At 43.8% G+C, this 18238-nt stretch overlaps 2 protein-coding genes across 3 annotated transcripts in view; one reads left to right on the top strand and one right to left on the bottom strand.

Annotated features, from left to right (window-relative positions):
• IDUA (alpha-L-iduronidase) overlaps window positions 1-18238 on the top strand; it is a 249301-nt gene that overhangs the window by 27424 nt on the left and 203639 nt on the right. The window lies entirely within an intron of this gene.
• The window catches only part of SLC26A1 (solute carrier family 26 member 1), a 93907-nt gene continuing 78521 nt past the window's right edge, over window positions 2853-18238 (bottom strand). For both annotated transcript variants that reach the window (XM_040418031.1, XM_040418032.1), the window contains one exon: window positions 2853-4457. In XM_040418031.1, coding sequence (XP_040273965.1) covers window positions 2931-4457 — 1527 coding nt within the window. In that variant the 3' untranslated portion in view covers window positions 2853-2930. The remainder of the gene's footprint in view (window positions 4458-18238) is intronic.

Genomic DNA, 18238 nt, shown 5'->3' with positions numbered 1-18238 from the left:
CACCTAGGCTGCAAAAAAGTGTCACACATCTGGTATCGCCGTACTCAGGAGAAGTTGGGGAATGTGTTTTGGGGTGTCATTTTACATATACCCATGCTGGGTGAGAGAAATATCTTGGCAAAAGACAACTTTTCCCATTTTTTTATACAAAGTTGGCATTTGACCAAGATATTTATCTCACCCAGCATGGGTATATGTAAAAAGACACCCCAAAACACATTCCCCAACTTCTACTGAATACGGAGATACCAGATGTGTGACACTTTTTTGCAGCCTAGGTGGGCAAAGGGGCCCATATTCCAAAGAGCACCTTTCGGATTTCACTCGTCATTTTTTACAGAATTTGATTTCAAACTCCTTACCACACATTTGGGCCCCTAGAATGCCAGGGCAGTATAACTACCCCACAAGTGACCCCATTTTGGAAAGAAGAGACCCCAAGGTATTTCGTGATGGGCATAGTGAGTTCATGGAAGTTTTTATTTTTTGTCACAAGTTAGTGGAATATGAGACTTTGTAAGGAAAAAAAAAATTTAAAAAAAAATCATCATTTTCCGCTAACTTGTGACAAAAAATAAAAAGTTCTATGAACTCACTATGCCCATCAGCGAATACCTTAGGGTGTGTACTTTCCAAAATGGGGTCATTTGTGGGGTGTTTGTACTGTCTGGGCATTGTAGAACCTCAGGAAACATGACAGGTGCTCAGAAAGTCAGAGCTGCTTCAAAAAGCGGAAATTCACATTTTTGTACCATAGTTTGTAAACGCTATAACTTTTACCCAAACCATTTTTTTTTTTACCCAAAATTTTTTTTTTTATTAAAGACATGTAGAACAATAAATTTAGAGCACAATTTCTATATGGATCTCGTTTTTTTTGCAAAATTTTACAACTGAAAGTGAAAAATGTCATTTTTTTTTAAAAAAATCGTTAAATTTCGATTAATAACAAAAAAAGTAAAAATGTCAGCAGCAATGAAATACCACCAAATGAAAGCTCTATTAGTGAGAAGAAAAGGAGGTAAAATTCATTTGGGTGGTAAGTTGCATGACCGAGCAATAAACGGTGAAAGTAGTGTAGGTCAGAAGTGTAAAAAGTGGCCTGGTCTTTCAGGGTGTTTAAGCACTGGGGGCTGAGGTGGTTAAATACAGATATTGACATGGAAAATAAAAATAACATCATCAAAAATTCTTAAAAATATGTTAAACATAAAAACGGGATTTAAACAATAGGTCATTTTCTGATGACACATTTCCTTTAAGGCAGGAATGCCCAACCCGCGGCCCTCCAGCTGTTGCAAAACTACAACTCCCAGCATCCCCGGACAGCCTACAGCTATCAGCTGACAGCAGGGCATGATGGGAATTGTAGTTTTACAACAGCTGGAGGGCCGCAGGTAGAGCATCCCTGCTTTAAGGCATCTAGCTAAAAGATATATACCATGTTATATCTGTTCTGCACAGACATGTTTTTTTATATTGGATTCAATAAAATTACATTTTAACTGGATGCAGTGCTGGAATTATTCTTTCATATTTACTGACAGCTATCTGCAAATACATACATATAAGGAATGCTATCAGTCACTGATAACGACCCCTGAACAGATAGTGGTACATGCACAGTTGCGGCTATGGTAGGATCGGACCTCTGCTTGATTTCCATACTGACCCTGAGCTGCCTGCCATGACCTTGGACTACACTGGTCTCGGCCTATCCTTGGCTACACTTTTGCCTTATACCTCAGTGCTCTGCACTGGGGTCTTTTGAGTCCCGTGGGTAAGCTCTTACCTGAACAGTGACTACTTCAAGAGGTAGCAGCCTGGTGGTTCCCCTGCTCTGAAGTCCAGATCCTAGTACAGGGGTTAAAGAGTGAATACCCGGGGGGGGGGGGGGGTTCGGGGGCACTTACATAACGCCCTTAGGTGTAACCCCAAGCTATGTCTGTTCAAATGGCACAGCAGATCTATATCCACTTAGTAACAATCCATAATACACGATTAGCCTAGAAATATCTAAAACCTGCACCGTGTGTTATTCAGCTTTCTAGGTATTCTTCCTATTTAGCCAAGATCCAAATGATATTATTGAGGACTTCTCATGAGAAGTCATATTCACATTAGAGAGGGGTGCCTGGGGCACCTTTTCTGGGAGGCTACCCCTGTATTACATTCAGTAGAAATGCTACATTGTACCTGCAGTTCAAATGTCTGACAGTTAATTAAGGGAATAACCATAGCAAGAGAAAAGGGGTTCTGTGATCTTTCCACCAGATGAGAAGACCACCATTCAGACACTTGGATGCAGCTACTGCTGGCAATCTCGCCTGATGGAACTGAAATCATAAAAGTACCATCTAACGTTCATTAATTACCATTTAAAACCTAGATTCTCACTATTTTGGAGGCTTTGCTCTGTTTGTAACCATATGTATACTGTGAGCCTGTTTTGCCACCCCACCTAGCTGCTCACAGCTCCCATTACATTAGGTGTATAAGACTTGGGTGTTCTTCTTTGGCGAGATGTGGAGCACTTGGTTTTTATTTTCAATCCAGGATGGACAATTCTGTAGAATGCGTATGTTACCAACTCATCTACATGTTGGCATAGTCGGTATGCTATATCTGCAAGTGTCTGTGTTTTAAAAGAAAACCAAGTATATGTAAAATGTAGAGATATTACATAAAACAATTTATTTTTTGAAAACATCCTCATGTTTAGTGCAGTATTATTTCATCTTTGTAACAACTGAATAGATTTTTAGACAAGTGAAGATAAAAATCATTGTAATATATTACATATATTATCTATGTTAAGTGTAACCCACTTGTTCATAGTTTAGAAACATTCAAACGTCAAATATTGTTTTTTTACTGAATTTACGTTGAATTTGGCCTTGGCCAAACAGTGATCCCCAGTTCATCTACAGCTATACAGTAGAGTCTGTTGCTGCCAACTCTTTCTCTCTGGCAAACTGAACAGCATCATGTATACTATAAAAGAGCATGTTCTTGATATCCTTGTCTTCTTTTCCAAAGTAATCTGCCCTGCGTAGGGCATCGATGACTGATGTATTACAACAGGCCAAGAGGATGCTGATTTGAACCTCTTTGTAATCTTTCAGTACTGCCTTTAGAGTGTTGATACCAGACATATCTACAAATGCTATGGAAGAACAGTCCAATATAATAGTTTTAAAGTCATTTTTCTTATTTAAAAGTTCTATGTGGATATCATGGTTATCTGAGTTTTTCACGTGTTCTCCTTGTTTTTTTCCTTTCTGTGCCTTGTTAAGTTTTTTCTCCATTTTTTTCCGTCGAATTATTTCAAGGCTGGGATCCATACCTACTTTTTTGAACAGAGCCTTCTGGAAATAGTCTTTGTTTGCATAGTGGAGAGGACATTCAAAACGGAATATCTTGGTTTTGGGAATAGGGAGAAGGTTTTCATATCTGTCACCGTCCTCATAAAAGACAGTGTCTTGTATGTGACTAAGCATAGCCGTGTGAGGTACCTGAGTGCGAACAATAAGGCATAGCATGGAAAAGACTACTCCTACCATGAGGCCTATTTCTGTACTGATCAGTGCAGAAGAACACACAGTGGCGCTCCAGACCACTGCATCTACTTTGTTCAAGCGCCATAGAGCTGGCAAGTCTTTAAATTTCCTGAGAGCCCCTCTTAAACTCACAATTATTATACAGGCCAAGACACATTTTTGTAAGGAGTAAAATAATGGTGCAAAGAAGAGTAGGACCAAGAGCACCACAACTGCGCTCACAACACTGGAAGCCTGTGTCTTGCATCCCGTTGAGGTTTTCACTAGAGTCTTGGCTAGGGCAGCACTAGTAGCAAAACAATGGAAGAATGATGGAATAATATTGCAAAATCCAATGGCAAACATCTCCTGGTTGGCTTTCACAGTGTACGCATACTTCTTAGCAAACATTTCGGACAAAGAAATGGTGAATGCAAAGCTGACAACTGCAAGAGGAATAGCATCCACAGCAATTTTACCCATGAGTCCAAAATCGGGCACTTTTGGTGGTATGAACCCTGTCGGAATGACCCCAGAGACACTTGAGCCGTATACCTCATTTAGGTTGCAGTAGTGCGATACAAGTGTAGCCACTACAATCACAACCAGTTCTGTTGGAAGAGGGATCTTAATCTTGTCTTTGTAGCGGTCTCCCAGTTCTTTGGCAGCAACTAATACAGCAATGCATATTGCACTTGTCACCACATCGCAGATATTTGTAGTCTGAATATTTCTAAATATATTAATCCAAGTTGTCACCAGCATTCCTATACCTGGGCTCCGGGGGATCTTTATTCCCAAAAGATATTTCACTTGGGCTGTTAAAATTGTAAGTGAAGCACCTGTAGCAAATCCATCCAGCATGGGCTCTGATAAATATATAGACAGAAATCCTAGGCGGAATATGCCCATGAGAAGCTGGGAAAGAAACAGATAAGAGAAGTTAATACAGATTCTTGTTGCTTTTCATTTCCTAGGATGGTTTCACACACAGTCTTTTTTTTAAAAAAGAACACTGCCATTTTTAATGCCGTTTTATTGAGCCAAGCCAGAGGTGGACTAAAAAAGACCAATATAAAGGACGGATTTATGGATCCATTTATGGCTTTTTAATTTGTCGCATGCTGGCTTGAGGTGTTCCACAATTATTAAAGAGGTTGTGTCACCAATAAATGTTATAGTAATAGAATTCTGCATTTAATTTGTTATAAAAATGCTCCAGTAGTGAGCTATTTTTTTTTTTTACTTCGTTATAATGGCGCCCCCTAGTGTTTAATCTGTATGTCCACCTACTGTGGCGGTCGCACATGCTCAGTTCCATCTTTCAACTGTATCTAATGTTAGAAGCTGTAACAGTTACAGAGACAATGGGAAGGACACTCGCCTTGAGAAAGGACACGTCCCTCTGATCTGCCGACCTGAAGAGAATATCGCAGAGCAATTGAAGCAATGCTCTTGATTAGAGATGAGTGAATCAATCCTAAGCCTCTGCCCTTTGCTCTGCTAATTAGAGCAGTGGCGCAGGCAGGAAATTGTAAGGGCCGGGCTGAATGTCTGATCCTTCAGTGAGCTGTAGCCTGTCCTCACTGAAGACGAATCTGAGCAGTGTATTGAGAGTTAGTGAAGAGGGAGGGGAGTAGGAGAGGATCCTGATAAGAGAAGAGGGAAGCATCTTTCTCTGATAAGACATATTACTAAAGGGTGTATCAGACTGGCAGATAGTCTGCCAGATCATCGCTAACGAGCATTCGTAGTTACGCTAATCAGCGATGATCTGGCAGTATTGGGCTACTTTCACATCTGCGGCAGGCATCAGTAAAGCGCTTCCGTTATTATAATACAACCGGCTGCATCTGTTCTGAACGGACCCGATTGTATTAGCTCTAAAATAGCCATGACTGACACGGCACTAAAACCATTTTAAGTCAATGGGCGCTGAATCCATTTTCTTGTGTGTCTGAGAAACAGGATCCGGCACCATTGAATTTTTATTGTGTTTCATGTCAGATCTGTCTGTCTCCACATCCCATGCTGGACAGAAAAACGGTATAAGAATGCAACCAAACGGAACTGAATGCATTCTGGTGCACTCCATTCCGTTCAGTTTTGTCCCCATTGACAATTAATAGGGATAAAACTGAAGAGTTTTCTTCCAAGTACTTAATGTAGATCCCATGACGGATCTCAATACCAGAAAGGAAAACGCAGATGTGAAAGTAGCCTTCTACCGTCGCTGGTTACCCGATGAACGAGCAAACTCGTTCATTGGGCAATCCCAATATTTCAACAGGTTTAAAAATCATTGTTTGCTGGCGGCAGATCGTGCTGTCTAATCATGATGTGCTGCCGGCAAACAATGATTCAGCATGGGGATTATTGATGGCATTAGCGATCACTCCTCCCCATAGCATGTAATAGCCGCAGTCTCTTCCACTGACAAGCAGGCGATTGACGAGAAGGAACGCTTCCTTCACAACATAACCTGCATAATCCGCCTGTCTAATACAGCCTTAAGTTTCTTAGATTTGTTTGTACCAATCATTTATGAAAAAAATGAAATTACAGTTCCTCTTTATGGTTACATTTCCATGTGAACGGTGTAAATGATGTCAGTTTATTTGTTAATGAGATGCTCGCAGTGATGCTGTGGGAGTGCAGACAGTAATGGAGTGATAAGGGAAAGGCTGCAGAGGCTGTTAAATATTGTGAGACCCACAATACCATGTTCCTCTTTATTTTATAACATGACATATTTTAAAGTCACATATCACTTATAGGGGTTATCCCGGAATTGATGTTTTTCCTGAAACCTCTGCACTCTCCAAATTTGAGTTAAAACATTGTAACTTGCTGACAAAAACACTTGCTATATGTGTATTTTCTTTGTTTTTGTCCCTCACTTCCTCCATTCTGCTGAATTCCATGAGGAAACTGGGTGGTCCAGTAGAGCAGTGCACGTGACCATCCTTTCACAGTGCAACGCTACTTTTCCTACAAGCTGTGTGTCCCATATCCCATATCCAAAGTATACATTGATGGGGATACTACTATTGGGACCACAACCTATGAAGAGAGCGGCATGTCAGGCGTACGCACTGGCACTCCATTCATCTCTATTGGACCGTCAGAGATAGCCACGTGCAGCTCTCTTCCAGTTCCTGCAAGTCCCATAGAGATAAATGGAGCAACAGTGTGCATAAATGATCTGCCACTCCATTCATCTGGGTGGCCCATTCTCATGATCCTTGGGGGCCCCTAGTGGTAGTAGTTCGCTATGCGGTAAAACTGACCTGTTAAAATCATTCTACTGGTCAGTACGATTATACAACACCTTTTTTCCATGCACTGCAATATTCTGACCCAAAACTTTTAAATACTTATGTCTAAGGAGCTGTGTGAGGGCTCATTTTTTGCAGGGCGATCTGTATTTTTTATTGACACCTTGTGATATGTATGACTTTTTCATTGACACCTTTTGTATGACTTTTTGGCTGCTGTGACCATAGAAAGTCATTTACAGCTTCCAGCATCTTTTCCTGTTTTACTCATAGAGGTTATCCAACCCCTATAAGGCCCCCCAAAATGCCCGGGCTCCTAATACTGGTTATACTTACTCCAGTCCCCAGCACCAGTGTCACTTCTGATGCCCAGATGTTTTGAGCTGCAGGACGGGGAGAGGCAGCGACGGTTGTGCGGCTCAAAACATCCGGCATTGGGGTGGGCGAGGGGGTTGGGCGTACAGACAGTAGCATGCCGGAATGGGAACAAGCCTCCCTAGCATCACCCGCGATGCAGCGGCGGCCGAATGGTCAGAAGCGACATGGGTGCCGGGGAGCGTGGTAAGTATAACCAGTATGAGGTGCCCAGGCATTTTGCGTCTGCAGACAGTTTTGGCCTTAATGACCAAACCCCATTTTTCAAATCTGACATGTCTCACTTTATGTGGTAATAACTTTGGAATGCTTTTACTTATCTAAGGGTACTTTCACACTAGCGTTTTTCTTTTCCGGCATAGAGTTCCGTCACAGGGGCTCTATATCGGAAAAGAACTGATCAGTTATCCCCATGCATTCTGAATGGAGAGCAATCCGTTCAGGATGCATCAGGTGGTCTTCAGATCAGTTGTTTTGACTGATCAGGCAAAAGAGAAAACCGCAGCATGCTACGGTTTTATCTCCGGCGAAAAAAACAGACATGCCATTTTTTCCCATAGGAATGTATTCGTGCCGGATCCGTCCTTCCAGCCTGCGCTTGTGCAGACCGGTAAAAATGTGAAAAAAGATACAAGACGGATCCGTCTGTCCGCATGACAAGCGGAGAGACGGATCCGTCCTTGCAATGCATTTGTGAGACGGATCCGCATCCGGATCCGTCTCACAAATGCTTTCAGTCAGCGGCGGATCCGGCGGCCAGTTCCGACGACGGAACTGCCCGCCAGATCACACTGCCGCAAGTGTGAAAGTAGCCTAAGCCATTCTGAGAATGTTTTCTTGTGACAAATATTGTACTTGTATTATTATCTTGATTCTGCAGTTTACAGAAACACCTGATATGTGGTAGTAAACTGCTGTATGGGAACAACGCAGAGCTCAGATCAGGGGCGTAGCTAGAAATGCATGGGCCCCATAGCAAAAAAAATGTATGTCCCCCCCCCGTGCCATCCACAGATCCCCCTCCCCTAAACAGTGCCATCCACAGATCCCCCTCCCCTAAACAGTGCCATACACAGATCCCCCCTCCCCTAAATAGTGCCATCCACAGATCCCCCTCCCCTAAATAGTGGCATCCACAGATCCTCCTCCCCTAAATAGTGCCATCAACAGATCCCCCCTCCCCTAAATAGTGCCATACACAGATCCCCCTCCCCTAAATAGTGCCATCCACAGATCCCCCTCCCCTAAATAGTGCCATCCACAGATCCCCCTCCCCTAAATAGTGCCATCCACAGATCCCCCCTCCCCTAAATAGTGCCATACACAGATCCCCCTCCCCTAAATAGTGCCATCCACAGATCCCCCTCCCCTAAATAGTGCCATCCACAGATCCCCCTCCCCTAAATAGTGCCATCCACAGATCCCCCCTCCCCTAAATAGTGCCATACACAGATCCCCCTCCCCTAAATAGTGCCATCCACAGATCCCTCTCCCCTAAATAGTGCCATCCACAGATCCCCCTCCCCTAAATAGTGCCATCAACAGATCCCCCCTCCCCTAAATAGTGCCATACACAGATCCCCCTCCCCTAAATAGTGCCATCCACAGATCCCCCTCCCCTAAATAGTGCCATCCACAGATCCCCCTCCCCTAAATAGTGCCATCCACAGATCCCTCTCCCCTAAACAGTGCCATCCACAGATCCCCCTCCCCTAAATAGTGCCATCAACAGATCCCCCCTCCCCTAAATAGTGCCATACACAGATCCCCCTCCCCTAAATAGTGCCATACACAGATCCCCCTCCCCTAAATAGTGCCATACACAGATCCCCCTCCCCTAAATAGTGCCATCCACAGATCCCCCCTCCCCTAAATAGTGCCATCCACAGATCCCCCTCCCCTAAATAGTGCCATCCACAGATCCCCCTCCCCTAAATAGTGCCATCCACAGATCCCTCTCCCCTAAACAGTGCCATCCACAGATCCCCCTCCCCTAAATAGTGCCATCAACAGATCCCCCCCTCCCCTAAATAGTGCCATACACAGATCCCCCTCCCCTAAATAGTGCCATACACAGATCCCCCTCCCCTAAATAGTGCCATACACAGATCCCCCTCCCCTAAACAGTGCCATCCACAGTATCAGGTGCCTCCCCCCCCCCCATGTGCCAGTCAGTATCAGGTGCCAACCCCCACCACAGGTGCCAGTATCAGGTCAGGTACCAACCCCCCTCCCCCCATGTGCCAGTATTAAGTGCCCCCCCCCCCCCTTCCCCCACGGCAGTAACAGTGGGTATTAAAAAAAATAAAAATAAACACTTCTACTTACCTCCATGTCAGCGATGCAGGCAGCCTCTTCCTGTGTCCCTCCCTGTATGTCCATATATGGAGTCACTGCTTGTATTTCAGAAAAGGTTTCTGCTGGGATTCGAACCCACAACCATCTGTATCAGAGGCAGAGCACCTAACCACAAGACCATAAGAGAAACCTTGCTGCTGACTGAAAAATTATGAGACTTCAACTGTTATAGCTGGCTAAGTGTACATCTATACACATGACAGCTGCTCATATATTGAGATATAGCAGAGCTGAGTGTGCTGGGATAGCTGTCACATAGAGATATAGCAGTGCTGGGGCAGCTGTCATATGTATAGATGTACACTTAGCCAGCTAGAACAGTAGAAGTGTCAAATCAGTTGCAATGCCTCCTTTATGGTTGTGAGGGTAAATGCTTTGCCTCTGATACACTCATACATTGGAGGTTGTGGGTTCGAATCCCAGACACATCAGGAGACTTTAGAATACAGTAAGATTAGAGCACATTAGCAAGGGGGCCTGAACATTAAGACCGCAGCTGTGAAGGGGGCCCTGAACATTAAGACATCGATATTTAACCACTTAAGGACCACAGGTTTATACCCCCCTAAAGACCAGGCCCTTTTTTACAAATCGGCACTACACTACTTTCACCGTTTATTGCTCGGTCATGCAACTTACCACCCAAATGAATTTTACCTCCTTTTCTTCTCACTAATAGAGCTTTCATTTGGTGGTATTTCATTGCTGCTGTCATTTTTACTTTTTTTGTTATTAATCGAAATTTAACGATTTTTTTGCAAAAAAATGACATTTTTCACTTTCAGTTGTAAAATTTTGCAAAAAAAACGAGATCCATATAGAAATTTTGCTCTAAATTTATAGTTCTACATGTCTTTGATAAAAAAAAAATGTTTGGGTAAAAAAAAAATGGTTTGGGTAAAAGTTATAGCGTTTACAAACTATGGTACAAAAATGTGAATTTCCGCTTTTTGAAGCAGCTCTGACTTTCTGAGCACCTGTCATGTTTCCTGAGGTTCTACAATGGCCAGACAGTACAAACACCCCACAAATGACCCCATTTCGGAAAGTACACACCCTAAGGTATTCGCTGATGGGCATAGTGAGTTCATAGAACTTTTTATTTTTTGTCACAAGTTAGCGGAAAATGATGATTTTTATTTTTTATTTTATTTTTCTTACAAAGTCTCATATTCCACTAACTTGTGACAAAAAATAAAAACTTCTATGAACTCACTATGCCCATCACGAAATACCTTGGGGTCTCTTCTTTCCAAAATGGGGTCACTTGTGGGGTAGTTATACTGCCCTGGCATTCTAGGGGCCCAAATGTGTGGTAAGGAGTTTGAAATCAAATTCTGTAACAAATGACCTGTGAAATCCGAAAGGTGCTCTTTGGAATATGGGCCCCTTTGCCCACCTAGGCTGCAAAAAAGTGTCACACATCTGGTATCTCTGTATTCAGGAGAAGTTGAGGAATGTGTTTTGGGGTGTCTTTTTACATATACCGATGCTGGGTGGGATAAATATCTTGGTCAAATGCCAACTTTGTATAAAAAAATGGGAAAAGTTGTCTTTTGCCAAGATATTTCTCTCACCCAGCATGGGTATATGTAAAATGACACCCCAAAACACATTCCCCACCTTCTCCTGAGTACGGCAATACCAGATGTGTGACACTTTTTTGCAGCCTAGGTGGGCAAAGGGGCCCATATTCCAAAGAGCACCTTTCGGATTTCACAGGTCATTTGTTACAGAATTTGATTTCAAACTCCTTACCACACATTCGGGCCCCTAGAATGCCAGGGCAGTATAACTACCCCACAAGTGACCCCATTTTGGAAAGAAGACACCCCAAGGTATTCCGTGAGGGGCATGGCAAGTTCCTAGAATTTTTTATTTTTTGTCACAAGTTAGTGGAAAATGATGATTTTTTTTTTTTTTTTTTTTTTTCATACAAAGTCTCATATTCCACTAACTTGTGACAAAAAATAAAAACTTCCATGAACTCACTATGCCCATCAGCGAATACCTTGGGGTCTCTTCTTTCCAAAATGGGGTCACTTGTGGGGTAGTTATACTGCCCTGGCATTCTAGGGGCCCAAATGTGTGGTAAGGAGTTTGAAATCAAATTCTGCAAAAAATGACCAGTGAAATCCGAAAGGTGCTCTTTGGAATATGGGCCCCTTTGCCCACCTAGGCTGCAAAAAAGTGTCACACATATGGTATCTCTGTATTCAGGAGAAGTTGAGGAATGTGTTTTGGGGTGTCTTTTTACATATACCCATGCTGGGTGAGATAAATATCTTGGTCAAATGCCAACTTTGTATAAAAAAAATGGGAAAAGTTGTCTTTTGCCAAGATATTTCTCTCACCCAGCATGGGTATATGTAAAATGACACCCCAAAACACATTCCCCACCTTCTCCTGAGTACGGGGATACCAGATGTGTGACACGTTTTTGCAGCCTAGGTGGGCAAAGGGGCCCATATTCCAAAGAGCACCTTTCGGATTTCACAGGTCATTTTTTACAGAATTTGATTTCAAACTCCTTACCACACATTTGGGCCCCTAGAATGCCAGGGCAGTATAACTACCCCACAAGTGACCCCATTTTGGAAAGAAGAGACCCCAAGGTATTCGCTGATGGGCATAGTGAGTTCATGGAAGTTTTTATTTTTTGTCACAAGTTAGTGGAATATGAGACTTTGTATGAAAAAAAATAAATAAATAAATAAATAAAATTTTCCACTAACTTGTGACAAAAAATTCTAGGAACTCGCCATGCCCCTCACGGAATACCTTGGGGTGTCTTCTTTCCAAAATGGGGTCACTTGTTGGGTAGTTATACTGCCCTGGCATTTTCCAGGGGCCCTAATGTGTGGTAAGTAGGTAAATGACCTGTGAAATCCTAAAGGTGCTCTTTGGAATGTGGGCCCCTTTGCCCACCTAGGCTGCAAAAAAGTGTCACACATCTGGTATCGCCGTATTCAGGAGAAGTTGGGGAATGTGTTTTGGGGTGTCATTTTACATATACCCATGCTGGGTGAGAGAAATATCTTGGCAAAAGACAACTTTTCCCATTTTTTTATACAAAGTTGGCATTTGACCAAGATATTTCTCTCACCCAGCATGGGTATATGTAAAATGACACCCCAAAACACATTCCCCAACTTCTCCTGAGTACGGCGATACCAGATGTGTGACACTTTTTTGCAGCCTAGATGCGCAAAGGTGCCCAAATTCCTTTTAGGAGGGCATTTTTAGACATTTGGATACCAGACTTCTTCTCACGCTTTGGGGCCCCTAGAATGCCAGGGCAGTATAAATACCCCACATGTGACCCCATTTTGGAAAGAAGACACCCCAAGGTATTCAATGAGGGGCATGGCGAGTTCATAGAAATTTTTTTTTTTTGGCACAAGTTAGCGGAAATTGATATTTTTAATTTTTTTCTCACAAAGTCTCCCGTTCCGCTAACTTGGGACAAAAATTTCAATCTTTCATGGACTCAATATGCCCCTCACGGAATACCTGGGGGTGTCTTCTTTCCGAAATGGGGTCACATGTGGGGTATTTATACTGCCCTGGCATTCTAGGGGCCCTAAAGCGTGAGAAGAAGTCTGGAATATAAATGTCTAAAAAATTTTACGCATTTGGTTTCCGTAAGGGGTATGGTGAGTTCATGTGAGATTTTATTTTTTGACACAAGTTAGTGGAATATGAGACTTTGTAAGAAAAAAATAATAATAATTCCGCTAACTTGGGCCAAAAAAATGTCTGAATGGAGCCTTACAGAGGGGTGATCAATGACAGGGGGGGTGATCAATGACAGGGGGGTGATCAGGGAGTCTATATGGGGTGATCACCACAGTCATTGATCACGCCCCTGTAAGGCTTCATTCAGACGTCCGGATGCGTTTTGCGGATCCGATCCATCTATCAGTGGATCCGTAAAAATCATGCGGACGTCTGAATGGAGCTTTACAGGGGGGTAATCAATGACAGGGGGGTAATCAATGACAGGGGGGTGATCAGGGAGTCTATATGGGGTGATCACCACAGTCATTGATCACGCCCCTGTAAGGCTTCATTCAGACGTCCGTATGCGTTTTGCGGATCCGATCCATCTATCAGTGCATCCGTAAAAATCATGCGGACATCTGAATGGAGCTTTACAGGGGGGTAATCAATGACAGGGGGGTGATCAGGGAGTCTATATGGTGTGATCACCACAGTCATTGATCATGCCCCTGTAAGGCTTCATTCAGACGTCCAGATGCGTTTTGCGGATCCGATCCATCTATCAGTGGATCCGTAAAAATCATGCGGACGTCTGAATGGAGCTTTACAGGGGGGTAATCAATGACAGGGGGGTAATCAATGACAGGGGGGTGATCAGGGAGTCTATATGGGGTGATCACCACAGTCATTGATCACGCCCCTGTAAGGCTTCATTCAGACGTCCGGATGCGTTTTGCGGATCCGATCCATCTATCAGTGCATCCGTAAAAATCACGCGGACATCTGAATGGAGCTTTACAGGGGGGTAATCAATGACAGGGGGGTGATCAGGGAGTCTATATGGAGTGATCACCACAGTCATTGATCACGCCCCTGTAAGGCTTCATTCAGACGTCCGGATGCGTTTTGCGGATCCGATCCATCTATCAGTGCATCCGTAAAAATCATGCGGACATCTGAATGGAGCTTTACAGGGGGGTAATCACCACAGTCATTGATCATGCCCCTGTAAGGCTTCATTCAGACGTCCGGATGCGTTTTGCGGATCCGATCCATCTATCAGTGCATCCGTAAAAATCATGCGGACATCTGAATGGAGCTTTACAGGGGGGTGATCAGGGAGTCTATATGGGGTGATCACCACAGTCATTGATCATGCCCCTGTAAGGCTTCATTCAGACGTCCGGATGCGTTTTGCGGATCGGATCCATCTATCAGTGCATCCGTAAAAATCATGCGGACATCTGAATGGAGCTTTACAGGGGGGTAATCACCACAGTCATTGATCATGCCCCTGTAAGGCTTCATTCAGACGTCCGGATGCGTTTTGCGGATCCGATCCATCTATCAGTGCATCCGTAAAAATCATGCGGACATCTGAATGGAGCTTTACAGGGGGGTGATCAGGGAGTCTATATGGGGTGATCACCACAGTCATTGATCATGCCCCTGTAAGGCTTCATTCAGACGTCCGGATGCGTTTTGCGGATCGGATCCATCTATCAGTGCATCCGTAAAAATCATGCGGACATCTGAATGGAGCTTTACAGGGGGGTGATCAGGGAGTCTATATGGGGTGATCACCACAGTCATTGATCATGCCCCTGTAAGGCTTCATTCAGACGTCCGGATGCGTTTTGCGGATCGGATCCATCTATCAGTGCATCCGTAAAAATCATGCGGACGTCTGAATGGAGCTTTACAGGGGGGTGATCAATGACAGGGGTGTAATCAATGACAGGGGGGTGATCAGGGAGTCTATATGGGGTGATCACCACAGTCATTGATCACGCCCCTGTAAGGCTTCATTCAGACGTCCGGATGCGTTTTGCGGATCCGATCCATCTATCAGTGGATCCGTAAAAATCATGCGGACGTCTGAATGGAGCTTTACAGGGGGTTGATCAATGACAGGGGGGTGATCAATGACAGGGGGGTGATCAGGGAGTCTATATGGGGTGATCAGGGGTGATTAGGGGTGATCAGGGGCTAATAAGGGGTTAATAAGTGACGGGGGGGGGGTGTAGTGTAGTGTAGTGGTGCTTGGTGGGACTTTACTGAGCTACCTGTGTCCTCTGGTGGTCGATCCAAACAAAGGGGACCACCAGAGGACCAGGTAGCAGGTATATTAGACGCTGTTATCAAAACAGCGTCTAATATACCTGTTAGGGGTTAAAAAAAACACATCTCCAGCCTGCCAGCGAACGATCGCCGCTGGCAGGCTGGAGATCAACTCTCTTACCTTCCGTTCCTGTGAGCGCGCGCGCCTGTGTGCGCGCGTTCACAGGAAATCTCGGCTCACGCGAGATGACGCCTATTGGCGTTAGTGTGACCTGGGAGCGCCGCAGAAATGACGCCTTTCGGCGTTAGCGTGGCGGGAAGTGGTTAACTAACTTGAAAATAAACTGTCGGGCCCCGAAGCAGCTGCTTCCCCGGTAGTTACGCCACCTCCTGGCTGCCGCCTGTGTGTAGTGTCTGTGTGTGTTAAAAAAAATAAATAAATGAATGCGGTCGGACGGGCCCCCCAGTGGCGTAGGGCCCCATAGCGGTTGCTATGGCGATCCCTACGCCACTGGCTCAGATCAGAAGGCGCACAACATTGTTTTTGGAGGGCAGGCTTTGCTGGAATGGTTTTCAGGAACCATGTTGCATTTGAAGAGACCCTGAGATACTCCAACAGTGGAAACTCCCAAAAAGTGACCCCATTTTGGAAACTACACCCCTCAAGGAATTTATTGAGGGGGTCAGTGAGCAATATGACTCAACAAGTGTTTCAAACAATTTAAAAACACTTGGCTGTGAGAATTAAAACTTACATTTTTTACAATAAAATGTTGCTTTAACAAGAGGTAACAGGAGAAAAAGCACCCCACAATTTGTTATGCATTTTTTCCTGAATACAGCAACACCCTATATGTGCTCGTAGAGTACTGTTTGGGGACATGGCAGCCTTCAGAAGGGAGGGCGCTGTACCTGGATTTTCTAACATGGAATTTGCTGTAATACTTTTATGGGCCATAACTTTTTCAGTTTTTTGTTGACTGAGCTATGTGGGGGCTTGTTTTTTGTGGGACAAGATGTTTTTATTGGTACCATTTTGAGGGTACTTATCACTTTTTCATCTCTTTTTATACCATTTTTTTGGAGGTGAGGTGGACAAAAATTGCAATTCTGTCAGTGTTTTTTTTATTTTTTTATGGGGTTCTCCATGCGGTATCTATTATATGATAACTTGTTCTGTGGGTCAATACAGTTATGGCGATACCAAGTTTATATAATTTTTTCATGTTTTACTTGCAGGATGACAGGCCGAACTGGATGGACAAATGTCTTTTTTCGGCCTTATGTACTATGTTACTATGTTACTACTTTTGCAGCATAAAATTTTTTTTTAAAAATAAGGCCTCTTTCACACTTGCGTTGTCCGGATCCGGCGTGTACTCCACTTGCCGGAATTACACGCCGGATCCGGAAAAACGCAAGTGTACTGAAAGCATTTGAAGACGGAACCGTCTTCCAAATGCGTTCAGTGTTACTATGGCACCCAGGACGCTATTAAAGTCCTGGTTGCCATAGTAGGAGCGGGGAGCGGGGGAGCGGTATACTTACAGTCCGTGCGGCTCCCGGGGCGCTCCAGAATGACGTCAGAGCGCCCCATGCGCATGGATGACGTGATCCATGTGATCACATGATCCATGCGCTTGGGGCGCCCTGACGTCACTCTGGAGCGCCCGGGGAGCCGCACGGACGGTAAGTATACTGCTCCCCCGCTCCCCGCTACACTTTACCATGGCTGCCAGGACTTTAGCGTCCCGGCAGCCATGGTAACCACTCTGAAAAAGCTAAATGTCGGCTCCGGCAATGCGCCGAAACGACGTTTAGCTTAAGGCCGGATCCGGATCAATGCCTTTCAATGGGCATTAATTCCGGATCCGGCCTTGCGGCAAGTGTTCCGGATTTTTGGCCGGAGCAAAAAGCGCAGCATGCTGCGGTATTTTCTCCGGCCAAAAAACGTTCCGTTCCGGAACTGAAGACATCCTGATGCATCCTGATGCATCCTGAACGGATTTCTCTCCATTCAGAATGCATTAGGATAATCCTGATCAGGATTCTTCCGGCATAGAGCCCCGACGACGGAACTCTATGCCGGAAGACAAGAACGCAAGTGTGAAAGAGCCCTAAGTTATATAAGTTATATTTTGCATAGCCATATACAAACATTCATAATGTTTTTATTTTCCGCCAACGTAGTCATCTGAGGTGGGCTATAGTTTCTATTTGTACCATTTTGAAACATATATGACTTTATGAATTTTATTCTATTTTTTTGTGGGAGGTGAGATGACAAAAACAGTAATTTTGTCATAGTTTAAAAAAAACATTTTTTTTTTACGTTCACCACAGGGTAAAAGTAACATTATCATTTTGCAGGTCAGGTCGTTACAAACGTGGCAATTCCAATTATGTGTAGTTTACTTAATTTTTTTTCATTTTTTAAGCGGATATAAGAAAAAGCTATTTATATTTTTTTTATTGGAATTTTTATTTTATTTCTTTTATAATATACACTGCTCAAAAAAATAAAGGGAACACAAAAATAACACATCCTAGATCTGAGTTAATTAAATATTCTTCTGAAATACTTTGTTCTTTACATAGTTGAATGTGCTGACAACAAAATCACACAAAAATTTAAAAATGGAAATCAAATTTCTTTTACCCATGGAGGTCTGGATTTGGAGTCACACTCAAAATTTAAGTGGAAAAACACACTACAGGCTGATCCAACTTTGATGTAATGTCCTTAAAACAAGTCAAAATGAGGCTCAGTAGTGTGTGTGGCCTCCACGTGCCTATATGACCTCCCTACTACGCCTGTGCATGCTCCTGATGACGTGGCGGACGGTCTCCTGAGGGATCTCCTCCCAGACCTGGACTAAAGCATCTTCCAACTCCTGGACAGTC

The sequence above is a fragment of the Bufo bufo genome, chromosome 2, assembly GCF_905171765.1.
Source record: "Bufo bufo chromosome 2, aBufBuf1.1, whole genome shotgun sequence".
NCBI classification, from domain to species: Eukaryota; Metazoa; Chordata; class Amphibia; order Anura; family Bufonidae; genus Bufo; species Bufo bufo.
Note: the sequence above shows the minus strand (reverse complement) of the source record. Positions and strands in the feature narration are given on the sequence as shown.